This window comes from Miscanthus floridulus, chromosome 7, assembly GCF_019320115.1.
Source record: "Miscanthus floridulus cultivar M001 chromosome 7, ASM1932011v1, whole genome shotgun sequence".
Taxonomy (NCBI): domain Eukaryota; kingdom Viridiplantae; phylum Streptophyta; class Magnoliopsida; order Poales; family Poaceae; genus Miscanthus; species Miscanthus floridulus.
In genome coordinates, this window is record NC_089586.1 from 113,660,938 (window position 1) to 113,679,098 (window position 18,161).

At 46.5% G+C, this 18,161-nt stretch overlaps 1 protein-coding gene across 1 annotated transcript; it reads left to right on the forward strand.

The window, feature by feature from the left end:
• The first annotated feature begins 10,551 nt into the window (after positions 1–10,551).
• On the forward strand, positions 10,552–17,587 carry LOC136467611 (uncharacterized). The gene is made up of 9 exons (XM_066466372.1): positions 10,552–11,142; positions 11,334–11,395; positions 11,528–11,642; positions 11,759–11,882; positions 12,048–12,128; positions 12,313–12,654; positions 12,747–12,913; positions 13,004–13,833; positions 15,769–17,587. Exons 1-9 carry the CDS (start codon positions 10,796–10,798, stop codon positions 17,232–17,234), a joined length of 3,534 nt encoding a protein of 1,177 aa, XP_066322469.1. The 5' UTR covers positions 10,552–10,795; the 3' UTR covers positions 17,235–17,587.
• Positions 17,588–18,161: the final 574 nt, after the last annotated feature.

The following is an 18,161-nucleotide window of genomic DNA, read 5'->3' on the forward strand; positions in this document are numbered from 1 at the left end:
AGAGGGTTAAAGGATGTGAAGTTTGAGAAGGACAAGCTTTGTAGTGCATGTCAAGCCGGCAAACAAGTTGCAAACACTCATCCAACCAAAGCTTTCATGTCAACCACAAGAGTGCTAGAACTCCTACACATGGATTTATTCGGACCAACAACATACAAGAGTTTGGGAGGAAATCTCTATTGTCTTGTGATTGTGGATGACTATTCAAGATATACATGGGTGTTCTTCCTTCATGATAAATCCGAAGTTGCATCTTGTTTCAAGAAGTTTGCCAAGAGAGCACAAAATGAATTTGAAGTGAAGCTTAAGAAGATAAGAAGTGACAATGGCAAAGAGTTTGACAACACAAACATAGAAGCTTATTGTGATGAAGTTAGAATCAAACATGAAGTCTCCGCAACCTATACTCCTCAACAAAATGGTGTAGTTGAAAGGAAGAACTGGACTTTGATCACTCTTGCAAGGACAATGCTAGATGAGTACAACACCCCCGAAGCTCTATGGGCGGAAGCAATCAACACCGCATGTTATGCATCCAACCGCCTATTTCTTCAAAAGTTCCTTGTCAAGACACCATATGAGTTGCTCAATGGGAAGAAGCCGGACGTCTCCTTCTTTAGGGTGTTTGGTTGCAAGTGCTACATCTACAAGAAGCGGCAACACCTAGGGAAGTTTCAAAGGCGTTGTGATATAGGTTTTCTTGTTGGTTACTCATCAAAGTCCAAAGCATATAGAGTATTTAATCATGCCACCGGCTTGGTTGAAGAAACATATGATGTGGAATTTGATGAATCTAACGGCTCCCAAGGAGCACATGAGAATCTTGATGATGTAGGAGATGAACCATTGAGGGAGGCTATGAAGAATATTCCGGTGGGAGACATCAAGTCAAAAGATGATGAAGATGATGTACAAGTCATTAACCAACCCTCTTCATCAAATGTACCACAAGATGGTGATCAAGTTGGGAGAGTAGAAAATGAAGATACTCACATCTCCCATGAGCAAATGGTGATACAAGCACAAGATGTTGATGCTCCACAACCTCCTCCTCAAGTGGTCAATAGAAGAAATACACCTCTCCTACAATATCATCCACAAGATCTCATCATAGGGAGTCCAACAAAGGGGATGATGACTAGATCTCAAAAACTTACCTCATTTATTGCTCATCACTCTTTTGTCTCTTGCTATGAGCCTACCAAGGTAGAAGAAGCTCTAAAAGATCCGGATTGGATCAATGCCATGCATGAAGAGTTGAACAACTTCACTCGCAATGAAGTATGGAATCTTGAAGAGCGACCAAAAGGTGCAAGAGTGATTGGAACAAAGTGGGTGTTCCGCAACAAGCAAGATGATCAAGGTGTTGTTGTGAGGAACAAGGCAAGACTAGTGGCAAAGGGGTTCTCTCAAGTTGAAGGTTTGGACTTTGGAGAAACCTTTGCACCGGTTGCAAGATTAGAAGCCATCCGTATCCTTCTTGCATATGCATCACATCATGAAATGAAACTATATCAAATGGATGTGAAAAGTGCATTCTTAAATAGCTTTATTAATGAACTAGTCTATGTGGATCAACCTCCCGGGTTTGAAGACCCTAGATATCCTAATCATGTTTATAGGTTGTTCAAGGCACTATATGGGCTTAAGCAAGCCCCAAGAGCTTGGTATGAGCGCCTCCGGGATTTCCTTATTGAGAAGGGCTTCACCATTGGGAAGGTCGACACCACACTATTCACCAAGAAGCTTGATGGGCATATCTTCATTTGTCAAGTATATGTTGATGATATTATCTTTGGATCATCAAATGAAGACTCATGCAAAGAATTTGGTGAATTGATGTCTAAGGAGTTCGAGATGTCAATGATTGGTGAGCTTACATTCTTTCTTGGTTTTCAAGTCAAGCAAATGAAAGAAGGCATCTTCATCTCTCAAGAGAAATACACAAAAGACCTTCTCAAGAGATTCAAGATGGATGAATGTAAGCCAATCAAGACCCCAATGCCTACCAATGGACATCTCGACCTAGATGAGGGAGGTAACTCGGTTGATCAAACTCTCTACCGCTCTATGATTGGTAGCTTGTTATATTTAACCGCATCTAGGCCCGACATCATGTTTAGTGTGTGTATGTGTGCTAGGTTTCAAGCTAGTCCTAAGGAAACACATTTAATTGCCGTAAAAAGAATCCTTAGGTATCTTAAGCACACTCAAAGCATTGGCCTTTGGTATCTCAAAGGAGCTTTATTTGAATTAATTGGCTATTCCGATTCGGATTACGCCGGATGCAAAGTTGATAGAAAGAGCACATCCGGAGGGTGCCATTTGCTTGGTAGATCACTTGTGTCTTGGTCCTCTAAGAAACAAAATAGTGTGGCTTTGTCCACCGCCGAGGCGGAATACATTGCCGCGGGTGCTTGTTGTGCACAAATATTATACATGAAACAAACTTTACTAGACTATGGAGTAGTTCTAGAGAAAGTACCTCTTTTGTGTGACAATGAAAGTGCGGTGAAACTTGCAAATAATCCGGTTCAACACTCTCGCACCAAGCATATAGATATCCGCCATCACTTTCTAAGAGATCATGTAGCTAAAAATGATATATCACTAGAAGGTGTAAGATCCGAAGATCAATTAGCGGATATCTTCACTAAACCGCTAGATGAAGCTACATTTTGTAGATTGCGGAACGAGCTCAATGTACTTGATTTTAGTAACTTCACAAAAAAATTGAGCTTATGTTGTCTCTTGCATTCATTGTAATATACAACATGTTTAATTTGTGGAAATGCATATAGGGCTTGTCTAACATGGTTAAGATAACCGCCGAAAAGCGTGTGAAGAAGCTTAACCTTGGATCAAACTTGACAAGCAACTAGATTTACTTACAAGCATTACATATGCATGTTTGTTGTTTTGTCGTTGTGTTCCATTTGCCCTCTTGTTGCTTATTTTCTTAAAAAGAATTATAGCCTAAGGCAAAATACTTTGAAAAATATGAGGGTTTGAGAGAGGTCACTCACATCAGTCCCAATTGGTGTTTATTTGGATCTTATTCAAGTTGGGACTTGATTGGGAACAGGCAGCACGAAGGAAGTTTGAAGATTTGCTAGAAAAGGTGCACTGGACGCTGCACCGGACGCTGCTGTCCAGCGTCCGGTCAGTTCACAGGAGGTGAACTGCTGTTGAAGGAGTGACCGGACGCTGCATCTGTGCGTTCGGTCAGAAAGGGTTCAGCGTCCGGTCGATTGGAGGAAGATCAAATTGTACTGACCGGACCCTGCCTGCGTCCGATCATGGACCACCGGACGCGTCCGGTCCCGATTCTAGAGGATTTGGACCTCTCTGGAATCGACCGGACGCTGGGTGGTAGCGTCCGGTCGCTACCACCGGAGCGTCCGGTCAGTGGATCTCGCGCGTCTTAAGGACTCTTTTCCCGTTTCCTTTTTTGTCGCATTTTTGGGGGTTATTTATTCGGACCGTTTCTTCTTCCTTGATCCAAGCCCGAGCCTCCTCGTGCCCTACAGCCGAGCCACCGCGCCAGCTCGCCTCCGCAGCACCTCGCCGGCCACCTCGCGCCCAAGCTCGCCGCTCAATAGTTGCCAAGGCTACCGGTCTTCGCCGAGTGCTCCTGCCCTATCCTCCCATTGATTGGTATGGCAATTTTCGCGTTTTCAATCTTGGTCTCCAACTGTGACCTAGATCAAATTCTAAATGCACTGATTCCCCATTGCATTCAGGGCGTTTGACCTAACCCTAGCCCGGTTCCGAGGATCCCCCGCGTGACATCTTACCTCTTCTCGGTTCGCTGATCGTCAGGTAGAAAACCATTCGATTCAATTTCGCATCTACATTGCTTTCTCTGCTAGGGTTTCGTATCTATTAGACATATGGTATTTATTGTTATATCCATCTATTCTATCGTGCAGCGAGTCGGTTCCGTTGTGGTTCAATTAGCAGTTGGCAGTTAACTCGGAGCCAAGCTCGCGAGTAAGGATCGAGGCCAAGCCTCGAAAGCGACAGTTTGACGGTTGATCTCCATCAGCATCAGTTCACCATCTTGTCAGCTCAGATGGCTCGCACCAAGAATGTTGGTGGTGGCCCAGGTGATGATGATCGGAGGCCCCCGCCTCGTCAGCCAGCCGGATCCAAGGGCAAATCAACCAAGCACGTAACATCCAAGAAGCGGAAGTACCCCGACGCAGAGACAGCCAAAGCAGCAGCTGTTGCAGAGGCCGCAGAGCGTGCCGAGAGAGGTGGCACCCGTAGCAGAATTGTCATTGCAGATCAGCCAGTTTCACCCGCAGTCAGAGCTGCGATTGAGGAGGTTGAGCGTTGTCACGGTAGTCCAGCTGGGACTGCCACGCTTGCAGGACGACAGGTTGCCATTGAGGAGGGTCCGTCAGCACAGCAGCAGCCTCCACCAGCAGAGCCTCAGCCAGCCCAGGAGACTCAGGAGAGTCAGGAGACCGAGCCGGCACCTCAGCTACGCCGCTCGAGTCGTACCAGTGCTGCAGTTCCACCGAGGCCAGCTACACAGCGCAGGGGTTCACGCCCTCCGCCCAGACCACAGGGTCCGCCTCCAGTGGTTCACCTTGACTTGAGGGCCGCTACAGCCAGGTAGGTTCAGCAGCTGCAGTTTGTTGAGTTTGAGGTCTGGTTTCCTCCGAGGAGGGATGAGAGAGCAGCTGAAGGGTTCTACACGCCACTGCAGGAGGATTTCTACAATGCATATCTAAACAGTGGGGCAGTGTTCAGATCACAGAGGGTCTGTCCAATAGAGTCCATTATGGCAGCAGCCGGAGAGGGGATTCGGCAATATTTGTCATATTTGCCAGGACTGTCAGATCTGATTGGACGGACAGGGATATATGTACCTTCTTGGGTTCGTCAGTTTTATGCCTCGCTCTACATCGATCCTCATCACAGATTCATTCACTTTGCCTTCAACGGCAAAGACTATAGAGTGACGAGTAGCAGGGCCAGAGAGATACTGAGACTACAGGAGCAGCCTGTAAGGATGCATGAGGTTTGCTATGGACATCAGGAGCCTCCTAGGCGTCCTCATGGAGGGTTGGTGCCCCCTACAGACTTAGTGCGCCATTGCTTCAAGGAGCCGTTTGGTGAGGGGTCGAGCAGGAACCCCAGTGACTTGACTCCTATAGCGAGGATACTAGAGGCCATCATCAGAAGGACATTGCTTCCCAGGTTGGGATACAGGGAGGGCCTGACTCGCTTACAGCTCTGGCTTCTCAATGCCATTATGCAGATGACAGTGTTTGACATCTAGGACCTCCTTCTTTCAGAGATGGAGGATACTATAGCTGAGGGATTCAAGGGTCGCAGGCAGCTTCCCTATGCTCACTGGATCACGTTTCTCATCCGCAGAGTTGTGATTGATAAGCCCCCTGGCATGATGGATGAGTATACAGGTGCCACTATGGAGTTCTCAGCTTACAACCTGTCATAGAGGATCAGACACGCCACTCCTCCGGCACCCAGACAGCCTAGCCATCGTCCCGATGTGCCAGAGTCCGTAGCTCAACAGGACGAGATCATCAGAGGGATTGCAGCCACTGAGGAGGCAGAGCTAGAGGCATAGCAGGAGGTGAGTGAGTACAGTGATAGCTCCGACGACGACTACCAGCCTATACCTCAGATGCCTCCACGCAGACACGATGCAGAGGCAGGTAGCTCCAGTTCTGCTCCACCAGCTCCACAGACAGACCCCGCTCTCATTGCTATTCTTAAGCGGATGCAGCAGGATCAGACACGACAGGCACAGGAGACTGCTACAAACTTCGCACAGTTTCAGGCTCGTCAGGACGAGTTTCAGCGGCAGCAGCAGCTCCTTCAGCACCAGCAGTTACTTATGCAGCAGCAGCTCATGGGATTCATGCAGCATGTAGTGACAGCCATTGGGATCCCACTGCCACAGACTTCGCCCCAGCTTGCACAGCCTCCTACCACTTCGACGACTCCAGCAGTACAGCCTATCGGGCTTCAGAGTCAGGGACAGCCTCCAGCTCAGTTTCCGTCACCTCCTGTACAGGTGTCCCAGTGGTTAGCCTCACCTAGTGTAGCCCCGCAGTTCACTCCTTATCACACGGGTTTCTCACCAGAGCAGACGTCCTCACTATTCATGCCTGAGTCGTCAGTCTCCAGGAGTCTTGGAGCATCTTTCAGTGAGTTGACCGGCATGCCTACTCCACCTCACATGCATACTGCCGGTCCGTCTATAGCAGCTCCAGCTATCATGACTACTTAGAGGCTCCCCTCGTCTGTCGCCTCGTCAGATCCTATGACAGACATACTTGCAGCTTCACAGGCAGCACCAGCTCAGACCCAGACCGCTTCAGCGACACTTCCTGCTTCAGAGGGTCAGTCAGCTCAGAGCTTAGGGTCAGATGATGATGGCGCCCAGTTCCATCTTGCTCCACGTACTTCAGCGCCTGACTCGTCCGCTGTAGCCCCGCCGTCCGACCCTTAGGTTTTGGTGTTTGACGCCAAAGGGGGAGAGGGTTTGAGTATGTAGACTTAGGGGGAGCGAGTTTCAGGGGGAGCTAGTTATCTAGTATTAGCTTATTATATACATTTGGAGTTTTATTGGTGTGATACACTATTACTTATGCATTCGTGTGTTTACTTTCATGCATACTATTATATCTATGTGATTGTGATATTTGACATGTGTGATTTCTACTTTGCATTTTCTATATGTCATATCACTTGTGGAATGCTCATTTGCTTTTGCTTCCGCGTTTACACTTCGAAGCAAATAAGCTTTGTTATTGGTACTCATGCTCAATTCATATCCTTTGAGTACATTGTTTTGGCTTGGGTCATATAAGCTTGACTAACTCTTTTGTTCTTATTGACAAAAGCTTATATGAACCAAGCCCGTCAAAAACCTCACTCCATAACATACTCGAGGTGGTATTGTCATCAATCACCAAAAAGGGGGAGATTGAAAGCATCTAGGCCCCTAGTTGGATTTCGGTGATTAATGTCAATACAAGATTACTATGACTAACGTGTGTTTTGCAGAGGCAATTAAGTTAGGTCATGGTAATGGAGATCGATTGGGCAATCGAGGTTGTCATGCCCCTATGATGGAAATCGTTTCGGTTTTCAAAGGATGGACGACAAGGTTAAGGATAACTAGTTCTAAGTGTCAATTGGAGTTGGAGAGACACTTAGAGTAGTTTAGGACTTTGTTTTTCCTTTGGCCGTACTATGAAGGGGGGTATGAACGGGTAGCTTGACCTAGTTGAGTCTAGTGAGTTAGGTGTGGTGCACACTTATTAAAACTAGCTCTAGGTAGCTCCTATGAATGCCTAAGATCCTTTGGAGCAAACTTCATTCACATATGTTCGGAAGTTGGAAGTGAATGGAGGGTCAAATACTGACCGGACGCTGGCTCCGGTGCGACCGGACGCTGGCCGCAGGGTCCGGTCAGTTCATTTGACTATGAAGATCAAGTCTGGTGTGACCGGATGCTGGGAGGTCATGTGACCGGACGCTGAGGGCCAGCGTCCGGTCGACTCCAGTAAGGGTCCAGACTTGGAAAAGAGTGACCGGACGCGTCCGGTCAGTGTGACCGGACCCTGAGTATCCAGCGTCCGGTCGTTTACAGTAAGCATCCAAGAGCGACCGGACGCGTCCGGTCGGTACTGACTGGACCCTGACAGCGTCCGGTCATCACTTGAATGCTGGTTCGCGGGTTGAACTGACCGGAGCGTCCGGTCATCACGACCGGAGCGTCCGGTCATCCCGCAGAAGCTCATAACGGTTCGTTTTTCAGGCTGGCTTATAAATAGAAGCTCCACTCGTGAGTGGAGCATCTTTTGCTCATTCCAACAGCTGAGAAACACGTTTGTGAGTGCCAAGAAGAGCAAGGTCCTAGTGAGGTGTTTGTGATTTGAGAATCCAAGAGAGTAGCCTCACTAGCAAATCAAGAGTAGCAAAGTGTGCATCCATCTTCTCATTAGGCTTCGCATGGTCAAGTGAGAGTTCGTGCTTGTTACTCTTGGTGATCGCCATCACCTAGATGGCTTGGTGGTGATTGGGAGTTTGGTGTTCACCCGACGGAGCTTGTGGGTGACCCAACTCAAGTTGTGAGCGGTTTTGGGTGATTCGCCGCGACGGAGTGTCGAAGAATCAACCCGTAGAGAGCACTTGATCCTTGCGCGGATCAAGGGGGAGCTACACCCTTGCGCGGGTGCTCCAACGAGGACTAGTGGGGAGTGGCGACTCTCCGATACCTCGGCAAAACATCGCCGCGTTTCTCTCTCTCTCTCTATTTACTTTGAGCACTTACTTTGAGCAATTCAATACTTGTCTTCATTTCCATAAGAATTGCTTGCTAGAGTAAGTTTGGAACTTAGGTTGAGAGGTTGTTGTGCATTAGTTTGATATAAACACTTTTCTAGGCACAAGGGGTTAATTGGGCTATCCGTAGGATTTGTTTATTGCAAGAAAATTTAGAATTAGCCCAATTCACCCCCCCTCTTGGGCATCTTGATCCTTTCAACTGCCTTCTGACGTGACCCTTTCTGGAGTCGCGCAGGCGTCAGCGCGCCGCACGCGGTGCAGGAGACATGTGCCGACGATGCCCTGGCTCAGCCCATACGCTACTGCTCACCTCTGGCGTTGGACGCGATGCTCTCTGAGACGGCACTGTGCACGCCGCGAAAAGGTGTCAGCTCCTGCAGTAGGCGTGCCCACTCCATCGCCCACGCGGTGCCCTGCAGTCTCATAGTAGGCGTTGTGGGCTCTGCCGCGCCACGGATCAGGGCACGGCACTATCGCGCCAAGATCGGTGGCGCGGCAGGCCCTGTCACGTCAGCGGTCAGCGATTCCGGTTGCCGCCACGTCAGCCCGTGATGGCGCGGCACATGCATTTGGCCGCGCTAGGGCAATAGGCGCGGCCAAAAGTGTTAGTTTTAAAAAAACCCGACAGTGTTAGATTTAAAATTAGTTTTTAAAAGTGTTAAAATTAAAAAAAAATCCCACACGTCGCCAAGCCGGGAGCCTTCCCCACCCACGACGAGATGCAGAAGCAGCAGAGATGGTCGCCCTCGTCCGCCTTCCCCACCCTCGGTCTCGGGCACCTTGCTTCCACCCATGCACGCCGGAAGAAGTAACAACAGCAGAGGATGGCACCCTCACCTCCCCCTTCCGTACCCGCTTCCCCGACCACCTCACCTCAGCCTTTCACACCCTCGACCTTGGTCACCTCGCCTCCGCTCGCGCGCGCTGGAAGAAGAAGCAGCAGTAGAGATGGCGCCCTCGCCTCCGCCTTCCCCACCCTCGGCCTCGACCACCTCACCTCCACTCACGCGCGCCCCAAGAAGAAGAAGAATCAGCAACAGAGATGGCGCCCTCGCCTCCGTCTTTCCTACCTGCTTCCCCGGCCACCTTGCCTCCGCCCTCGCGTCGAAAGAAGAAGAAGAAGCAATAGCAGAGATGACTGCCCTCGCCTCCGCCTTCCCCACCCACTTCCCTGGCCACCTCGCCTCCACCTGCTCACGCCGAAAGAAGAAACACCAACAACTGCAGAGATGTCATCCTCGTCGCCTCCTCCGTGGCCTCCCGCGCGTGCGCCTCTATGTGGCCTATTCGACCACCGGCGATGGGGAACTCCAACACCAGTAGCGTGTCCTCTTGTGTCCTCTGTGAAGACGTTCTTCGCTGCACTAGCCAAAGACGTTCTTACCTTCAAAGACCATCCTTCATCATTCTTACGGACCAAAAAGATTGACTCATTTGGATGGCCAAAATCTTTCCACACCATGGCAGCATAAAGGCTCCCACAAAACTTATGGGCTCATCTTACAAGACCATGTACAAGAAAAGCTCTGACAACAAGGTGGTCGATGCACTCTCTTGAATTTCCAAGGCTTCACCTTATGAGATATCTGCTCTTTCTGTGTTATCAAGCCTTTATGATTGCAAGATATTTGAGTAGTTTATACTCAAGACCCCAAGCAGTCAAGTTGTTGTCAGTGTTATCCATCTCATCTCCTGTGGGTCATTATCCCCTCCAAGATGGTTTTTCAGTCATAGGACATTGTACATTATATTGTAAAATTATATTTGTAAAGAACTTTTGGTAATGCAAGTTGAGAGAACATTTTTTTCAAGAGAAAACGTCAACAAACAGAAGACATTTTTTTTTGGGAAACACCGGAAGACAAAAGTTAGAAAGCTAACTTTTAAGAAAAACATAAAAGTTACAGCATGCCTAAGGACTTGTTTAGATGTAGTCGAATTCATCTTAATTCATATGTGTTAAAGTGATTGAGGTGTAAATCTCTAATATACTCCAACACATATAGATTACCATAGACTAGAGATTACCATTAGCATCAGGACCTAACATTTTTTTACAAGTTAAACGCGTGTTCCGAAGTGAAATTCACTTCGTCCACATTTTCCTCCGTCCCCTTTTCACCACAGTACTACGTGCATTAACACTGCTGTGTATCTGTATGTTTCACGAGTTCAGTTATTTAGCCAAGGGATTCTCTAAAATCACACCAAGGTCCTTCCAATCTTTGCTGAAAACACCCATGGGGAACTCATTATTACACGCGTCTTGCTTTTACTTCATCGTCGTCGCTGACGCAGACTCGTCCCTGTTTCTCTGAAACGAACCAAACAGCCACTGCAGATCCGAGCACTCTTCCGTCCTCCCGGGCCACGGCGATCACCGCCGCCGCGGCGCCGCCCATATCCACAGCAGAGCCACTCGCCCGGTAGCTTCACCTCGGCCGCGCGTGGGGCGGCCATGGAGGACTACCCGGAGGAGCTGCGGACGCCGCCGGTGTCGCTCGTGTCCATCGTGGGGTGCCCAGAGCTGCACCCCTCGATCTCGGCGGCACTCAGCTCCCAGCAGCCGCCCATGAACACACTGGCCCTCCCGGACTTCGCCAAGGCCTCCATCCTGGCCCGCAGCGGTAAGCCCCGCGGCCCTCTCGCACCGCCGCAACCCCCCGCGGGAATCCTCAAGAAGGACTGGCTCCTTAAGCATCGCACCCGCGTCCCGGTCGCCGTCGCTGCGCTGTTCCGTGCCGACCAGGTCTCCGGCGACCCCGCCCAGTGGCTCCAGGCCTGCTCCGATCTCGAAAACCTCAAGTATGTTATCTGAATCGCTGCGTTGTTGATCCCAAATTGACTTTGCACGGTCAGAGATTTAGTTACGAGTCTTAAGATGCAAAATGGACAACTTATCAACCATTTGGGACTTAGGAAACACCACCCACAATTTATTGACAACAGCTAGTATAACCGAAGTTGACGCCAAGTAATTTTTGTTTGTCGCACAGGTCTGCAATTCAGGGGAAAAACACTAAATTAGTGGTGGTCCTTGTGCAGGATCAAGCTAGTGGTAAGTACCGACTTAGATAATTTTTGGTCTTCTCTTCTCTCTATGCAGTGACTAGTAGACTGATTATCTCTAGGTAGTTGGATGCCAACTATGGTGAAGGTTTTAAGTTGCACCTAATAATATTTTTTGCAGATGAGCTGAGTGAGGATGTAACTGTTGCCTTGAGGAAACGTGCAGAAATCGATTCCAAGCACTTGGTTGTGTTGGTTGAGCACGATGAATCAGAATGGAACAGATCTCTGAACAAGTCTGTAACTTTTCTTTTCCTGTGTTTTTACTGTTGCACTTTGTAGAACAATCCTAACCATTTTCTATGCCAAATTCTTTGGAGGTGTGGGTGATTGTAATATTCTGTATCTGCAGATTGAAGAATGTGTTTGCGGAGTTATGTGCAGCATTCTATAAAGAGGAAGGGCGAAGGATAAAGGCTCGCATTGAGAAAACAAACTTTGCTTCTGTCGAGCTGAGCATCCGGTACTGCTTCAAGGTAAGGACCTCTCTCTCCTTCAATTTAGTGCTATTAATCATTCTAGGTGCAGTGTAAAAGCATGGAAGCATAGATAATTTTGTTCGCATTTGGTTGGTAATTTGATTAATCTCTTTCCCACTTTGTTCTGATCTATCCATTTGCTCCATTATTCTAATGCATCAGGTTGCTATTTATGCGGAGTTTAGAAGGGATTGGCCAGAAGCATTGAAGTTCTATAAGGAAGGTGTTCGTGTTTTGCGTGAGGTCTGATCACATCCCTTATCCTTAATCAACAAGTGGCATACTGAATCAATTATCTCATAAATAAAAGACAAACTATGGCTATCATAAATCCAAAAAAGCTCACTGTTAGCTGATCCGCCACTGTTTCTTAAGCAATTTCTATTGGCTTTGCATCATCCATTGATAATAATGTGCTTATATTTAGATGATTGGAACTTCGACAAGGTTGCCTCCAACCCAACGCCTAGTTGAGATAAAAGCAGTTGCCGAGCAATTTCACTTTAAGATATCAACCTTGCTACTTCATGCTGGGAAAGTGGTAGAAGCAATCACATGGTTCTGTAAGCATATCAGAAGCTATGAACGGGTTGTTGGAACACCAGAAGTTGCTTTTCTTCACTGGGAGTGGTTTAGCAGGCAGTTCCTCGTCTTTGGTGAGCTGATAGAAACAACATGTACAACTATTCCAGATACATTATCTCCTCGATTTGGCACTGCAGACAATGCATTGACTGAGTGGGAATTTCAGCCAGCATACTACTATCAGGTTCAACCTACATCTTTGCACAACACTACGATAGACACTCCATTTACTCAATTGTACTAACAATTGACTTCTCATACATTTTCTTCTGACAGTTAGCGGCAACTTACTTGAGAGAGAAGAGGTATGCCATCGAATGCTCATCATCAATGGCTAACCTTACAACAGAAGCTAATGGAGTACCTGAGTCAGTAATGCCTTCTGTATATGTTGGCCAATATGTCCGCTTGTTTGAGCAAGGAGATACAGTTAGTGTACTACCGTAAGCTCCTTGATACTTGTTTTCAAAAAGTTATAACATATTCTTTATACGAATATGAATATGAATAGTTATACCTCAATCTGGTTGCAGCCTTTCTGATACTGAATACACCAGCTATGCTTTGTCAGAAGCTGAAAGGTTTCAAGATTCTTATGAGATAATAGCATTGTTCAGAAAAGCTTATGAATCATTTCAGAGCCTAGGTGCTACAAGAATGGCTTCTGCCTGTAGCGGTGGAATGGCCATAGAATATTACGCAGCTGGGGATTTTAGCAATGCAAAACAGCTTTTTGATAGTGTTGCTGGTCTATACCGCCAAGAGGGTTGGACCACTTTGCTCTGGGAGAACCTAGGATACTTGAGAGAGTGCTCAATGAAACTTAATTCTCCAAAGGGTTTTATCAGTTATTCTCTAGAGATGGCTGCATTACCATTATTTTCTGGTAGTGGAGAGGAGAATCGAGAAAAAAAAATTAAGAGCGGGCCTGCAGGTTCCCCTACCATTTCCAGGAGAGAGAATATACAGCAGGAAGTTATTAATGTTTTAGAAAGAAAACAGTCATCAGAAGGAACCGATGATGGATTTAATAATGCAATGGAAGAAGTTACTCACCTTGATATTGATCAGATAAGTCCGCTAAGAATGGTGCTTACTGCATCTGTTGCTTTTCATGATCAATCTGTAAAACCTGGTTCACCTCTGCTTGTCAGCGTGTCACTCTTATCTCATCTTCCTTCTCCAGTTGTGGTTGATCAGTTGGAGGTTCAGTTCAATCAATCTGACTGTAACTTTGTGATACATAGTACACGGGAAGATTCTCCTCCTTCAGATTCAAATTTGCATGACCAAGTTGTTCAAGATACTTCTCTTACACTCTTCACCAATAGATGGATGCGGTTGACACATGAAGTAAAATCAGGTACTGTCGGTATATATACTTGTCATGATCAGGAACCTTGACAATACTTCATTTCATTAAGTGTTCATCCACTCGTGTTACTGTGTTAGCATCTATTGTAAATTAAATTGTGCTGGTTGCCTGGCCCTGTATTTTATGTAATACATGAGCTAGGAGCTCCATGTGGGGGACCTGGATTAGCAAAAGCCAGATACTTTATGTATTTTAGCGTTAAAGAAAATCAGAAAGCCCAAAAATATTATTTTAGCCAAAACCATTTCTTTTGGGATGTTATTGACATGCCAAGGGAAGGATAAAAATTCTATGGAAATCACCACTAGCCAGGGAATCTGGGAAAGTAAATATAATGTCAACTGAAGAGAAAGATCTAATCCTTAGGTTATTCTCAAATGAGAGTTTTTTCTTAAAAATAAAATAGCATGCTCCATACCCATGGCATATTATGGATTCATGATAAATACATAGTGTTATGATGTTATTGATGTATCCTGTGACATGTATGATAAAAAAGTGTATCATCTATATTTTTATCAAACACGCAGGAGGTCTGCACAGCTTTGTATTAGAGATAGGAAAGAAAGAACTGGTCTCTTACAATCTCCCAAGGGGCAAAACTCAATAGAACACACACAGACACACACCATGCACACCGCCACACGGGCACTCAGCAAAAAAAGCTCGCCACTTAAACAAGAGAGAAATGACCAGGGATACATGCAGGGGTCCTCCCAACTTTCTAGCATCTGCATTAATTAGTGCTGCACCTTATGATAGATTTCATGCAGAACTGAGCTTATATTTGGAGTACTTGAACATGTGATATGATGTATGCATATACTGAGGACAAAGACTTAACATTATTGTATAACAATGAAAAAAGTTGGAGGAAATAGAGTAACTATTAGTAGCTAGTTTCAGCTTTAGCGGCTCGGCGATCGCCGCGGGCGAGGCGTGGGATCTAGGCAGGAAGTTGGAGCTGCTCTTTGCGGAGCCGTTGAGCTCGGCAACGATGACCTGTTGCAGCCTCCTGCTTCGGGCCCGTTGGTCTAGCATCTTAGGATGGGTCGTCGGTGTTTTGCCATGGGAAGTCGGAGCTGCTGGCTGCTTTGCAGCCACGCTCGGCAACGATGACTCATGGTAGTGTGTACTCTACCGCGTTGCGTGGGTGGGCTAACCTTTCGCGGTGTTTGGCACCACGCTTGGTTACCTTTGCTTGTATATAAACTTCATTCGTCTTAATTGAAAGGAAGAGCTCCTGCCATTGTTTCAAAAAAAAAAAAAGAGGAACTGACCATGCGATATGTCCCTTACTTATCTAGTTGTGATAAAAATGGGATACATCCATTTTGAGTAAAAGGTGGCATTCTCTCAAAAGAATTGTCATGTTATATGCCATCTTAAGCCGAAACTGCAGCGATTGCTTAACGTTTACCATCCATGTGTCTTCTTACTCTTAGCATTTACATATACTGTTAGCATGCCATATGATGTATGCACATACTGATATGCCTAATGTTGGGGAAAAAAATCCGGTGAAAACAAATGCTTAACATTTTCAATTAGAAAAAGAAATTGGTTAACATTAATTGCATAATAATAATATTTTTTTAGGAAAAAGAATCAAACTGTTAAGCTATGAAGGAACCAGTCATGTGATATGTTGGCTAGTTATCTATCTGTGTTGAAAATGGGTATACCAATTTTGAGTAATAGGCGGCATATAAAGAATTGTCATGTGATGTTCCATCTTGAAAGCTGAAACCACAGTTATAGCTCCCTTTATTTTTTTAGTTTGCGTAGTTTTAGAGAGCTTTGCCTATTTGTTACTTGGTACTCGAACATTTGAGCCAAAACTTTCCTTGACATATGTGTTTTGTGATAGTTTTCCTACCACTAATTCCACAATGGAGCTAACATTGTGAGTATGTTCTGCAGGACAGAGTGGAAAGCTAGAATGTTTGTCTGTGAAGGCGACAATAAACAAACACCTTGTGATTTGCTGCCATGCTGAAAGCCCTGCTTCCATGGAAGACTTCCTATTATGGAAATTTGAGAACCAAGTGGAGACACTGCCCACAAAGGACACTGCTCTTGCCTTTTCTGGACAGAAACTTATTCAAGTTGAAGAGCCAGATGCTCAAGTTGACCTTGTCTTAAATTCTGCTGGCCCTGCTTTAGTTGGAGAGTTATTTACTGTACCAGTGACCATAGAGTCAAAAGGGCATGCAGTCCATTCTGGTGAGCTGAAAATTAACCTCGTTGATGCCAGAGGTGGTGGTCTGTTGTTGAGTCCGAGGGAAGCAGAAGACTCTGAAAGTCATCATGTTGAACTTCTTGGTGTCTCAACTGTGTCCGAGGATAAAGAGTCAAAGGAAGAGGCTGATAGCATAAGAAAGATCCAGTATTCATTTGGGGTTGTATCTGTTCCCACATTGAGTGTGGGTGATTCCTGGTCATGCAAATTAGAAATCAAATGGCATCGAGCAAAATCAGTCATGCTTTATGTTTCACTTGGTTACTCCCTAGGCTCAAGTGAAGAAGAAGCATTGCACCGGCTTAACATACATAGAAGCTTGCAAATTGAAGGGCAGATCCCCTTATTAGTTAGTCACCAGTTTTTGAGACCATTTAGGCGAGAACCGTTGTTGCTATCAGGGATCAGGTCCTTAGGAAGTGATGATAAAAAATGTTCTCTTGCTATGAATGAGTCTAACATGCTTATTGTGACTGCTAGAAACTGCACTGATGTGCCTTTGTGTTTGCATTCAATGACCATTCAACCTGATGGTGATGGAGAGCAGCTCTGTTCAGTGCAACAGATCAGTGGAATTTCCAATGGTCATGGAGTTGTTGCTCCTAGTGAGGAATACAAAGGAATATTTTCGGTCAATCCACGGGCTATCAGTACAAACTTCAATCTAGGTGAAATTTGCCTGAATTGGTCAAGAGATTCAAGCCTTGGTGAGGATCAAGATAGGCTTATTATTATGAAAGAACAATTACCTGAGGTCAGCATTGAGGAGCCGCCGCTTGTTGTGGGCATGGAGTGCCCTCCCTATGCAATCCTTGGAATCCCTTTCACTATCTATGTGAAGATTCACAACTCAACGTCTTTGCTTCAGGAAATCAAGTACTCCCTTGTTGATTCCCAGAATTTCGTTTTTTCTGGTGCTCACAATCATGCTGCTTTCATTCTGCCGAAATTAGAGCACACTGTTAGTCATAAGCTTGTACCGCTTGGTTCCGGCTCTCAACAGTTGCCAAAGATCACAGTGTCTTCGGTGCGGTATTCTGCTGCATTGACTCCTTCAGCCTCAGCAGCGACTGTCTTTGTGTATCCCAGTGAGCCTAAATTCAACTTGGAAACTAGCCATTCAACATCCGATGAGATCGTGAGTTGAGACCTGAGCAACCCTAATTCTCCCCTCTCCTGACACTTGGCTCGGCCCAGGCTGCATGCGAGGTGAAGTATGCTACTGGAAAGACCATCAGTTTGATCTTTCATGTTGATGTTGAAGAGACGAATCAGATTCCTGTCGGCAAGAAGGGATTGTTGCCGTGCAAAAGTTTTGGCATTATTATTTTTCGAGGTTTCAATTTTGTAGTGCTTCTGGATTAACCACATACCTGTAACTTATGATTACTTCATTGTTTTTGGCCCAAGGGTACAACATACACAGGAGGATAGGCTATTGTAAATGAGAGAATTTCCTTTAAAAAAGTTCTCAATTTTTTATCAACCACCGAAAAAGTTACAATATCCACTCTGTTCGCTTGGTCGTATTCGGCTTATAAGCTATGGCTTATCGGCCAATAAACAGTATTTTTCTTTCACGCCAAATCAATCCATAGTACTTACAGCTATGGCTTATAAGAAAAAAAAACTCAAACGAGAGCCACTGCTCTAAAGTTTTAGAGCCCTACGTGCCACTACTAAGTTTAAAATGTCCTTTTTGCCCTCTTACAGGTGGGCCCCAGGCATCAGCTTCTTCCTCACTCCATGGCCATGGAAGCTAGCTGCACTGCTGTTGCTCGCGCGCGGAGGAGAAGGGAGCTCTGCCAGGCCGGCGGTCGGCTGGCAGCGGCACACGGCGCGACACGGGCCCTCCTCCGCCCGTCACCACTATCGCCGAGCGTAGCGCCGCCTCGCCCGCTGCGGACGCTCACGAGCGCGGTGGCCGGCACCCTCCGCGCCACCTGAAGCAGCATCACAGAGCCGACAGCCATCCGATGCGGCTTGGAGTCTTGGCGTCGACATCGAGCCGGGGCTGAGCCTCGTCTGCTGCTGCAACCTGGACGACGCGCACGAGCAGATCGACACGGCGGTG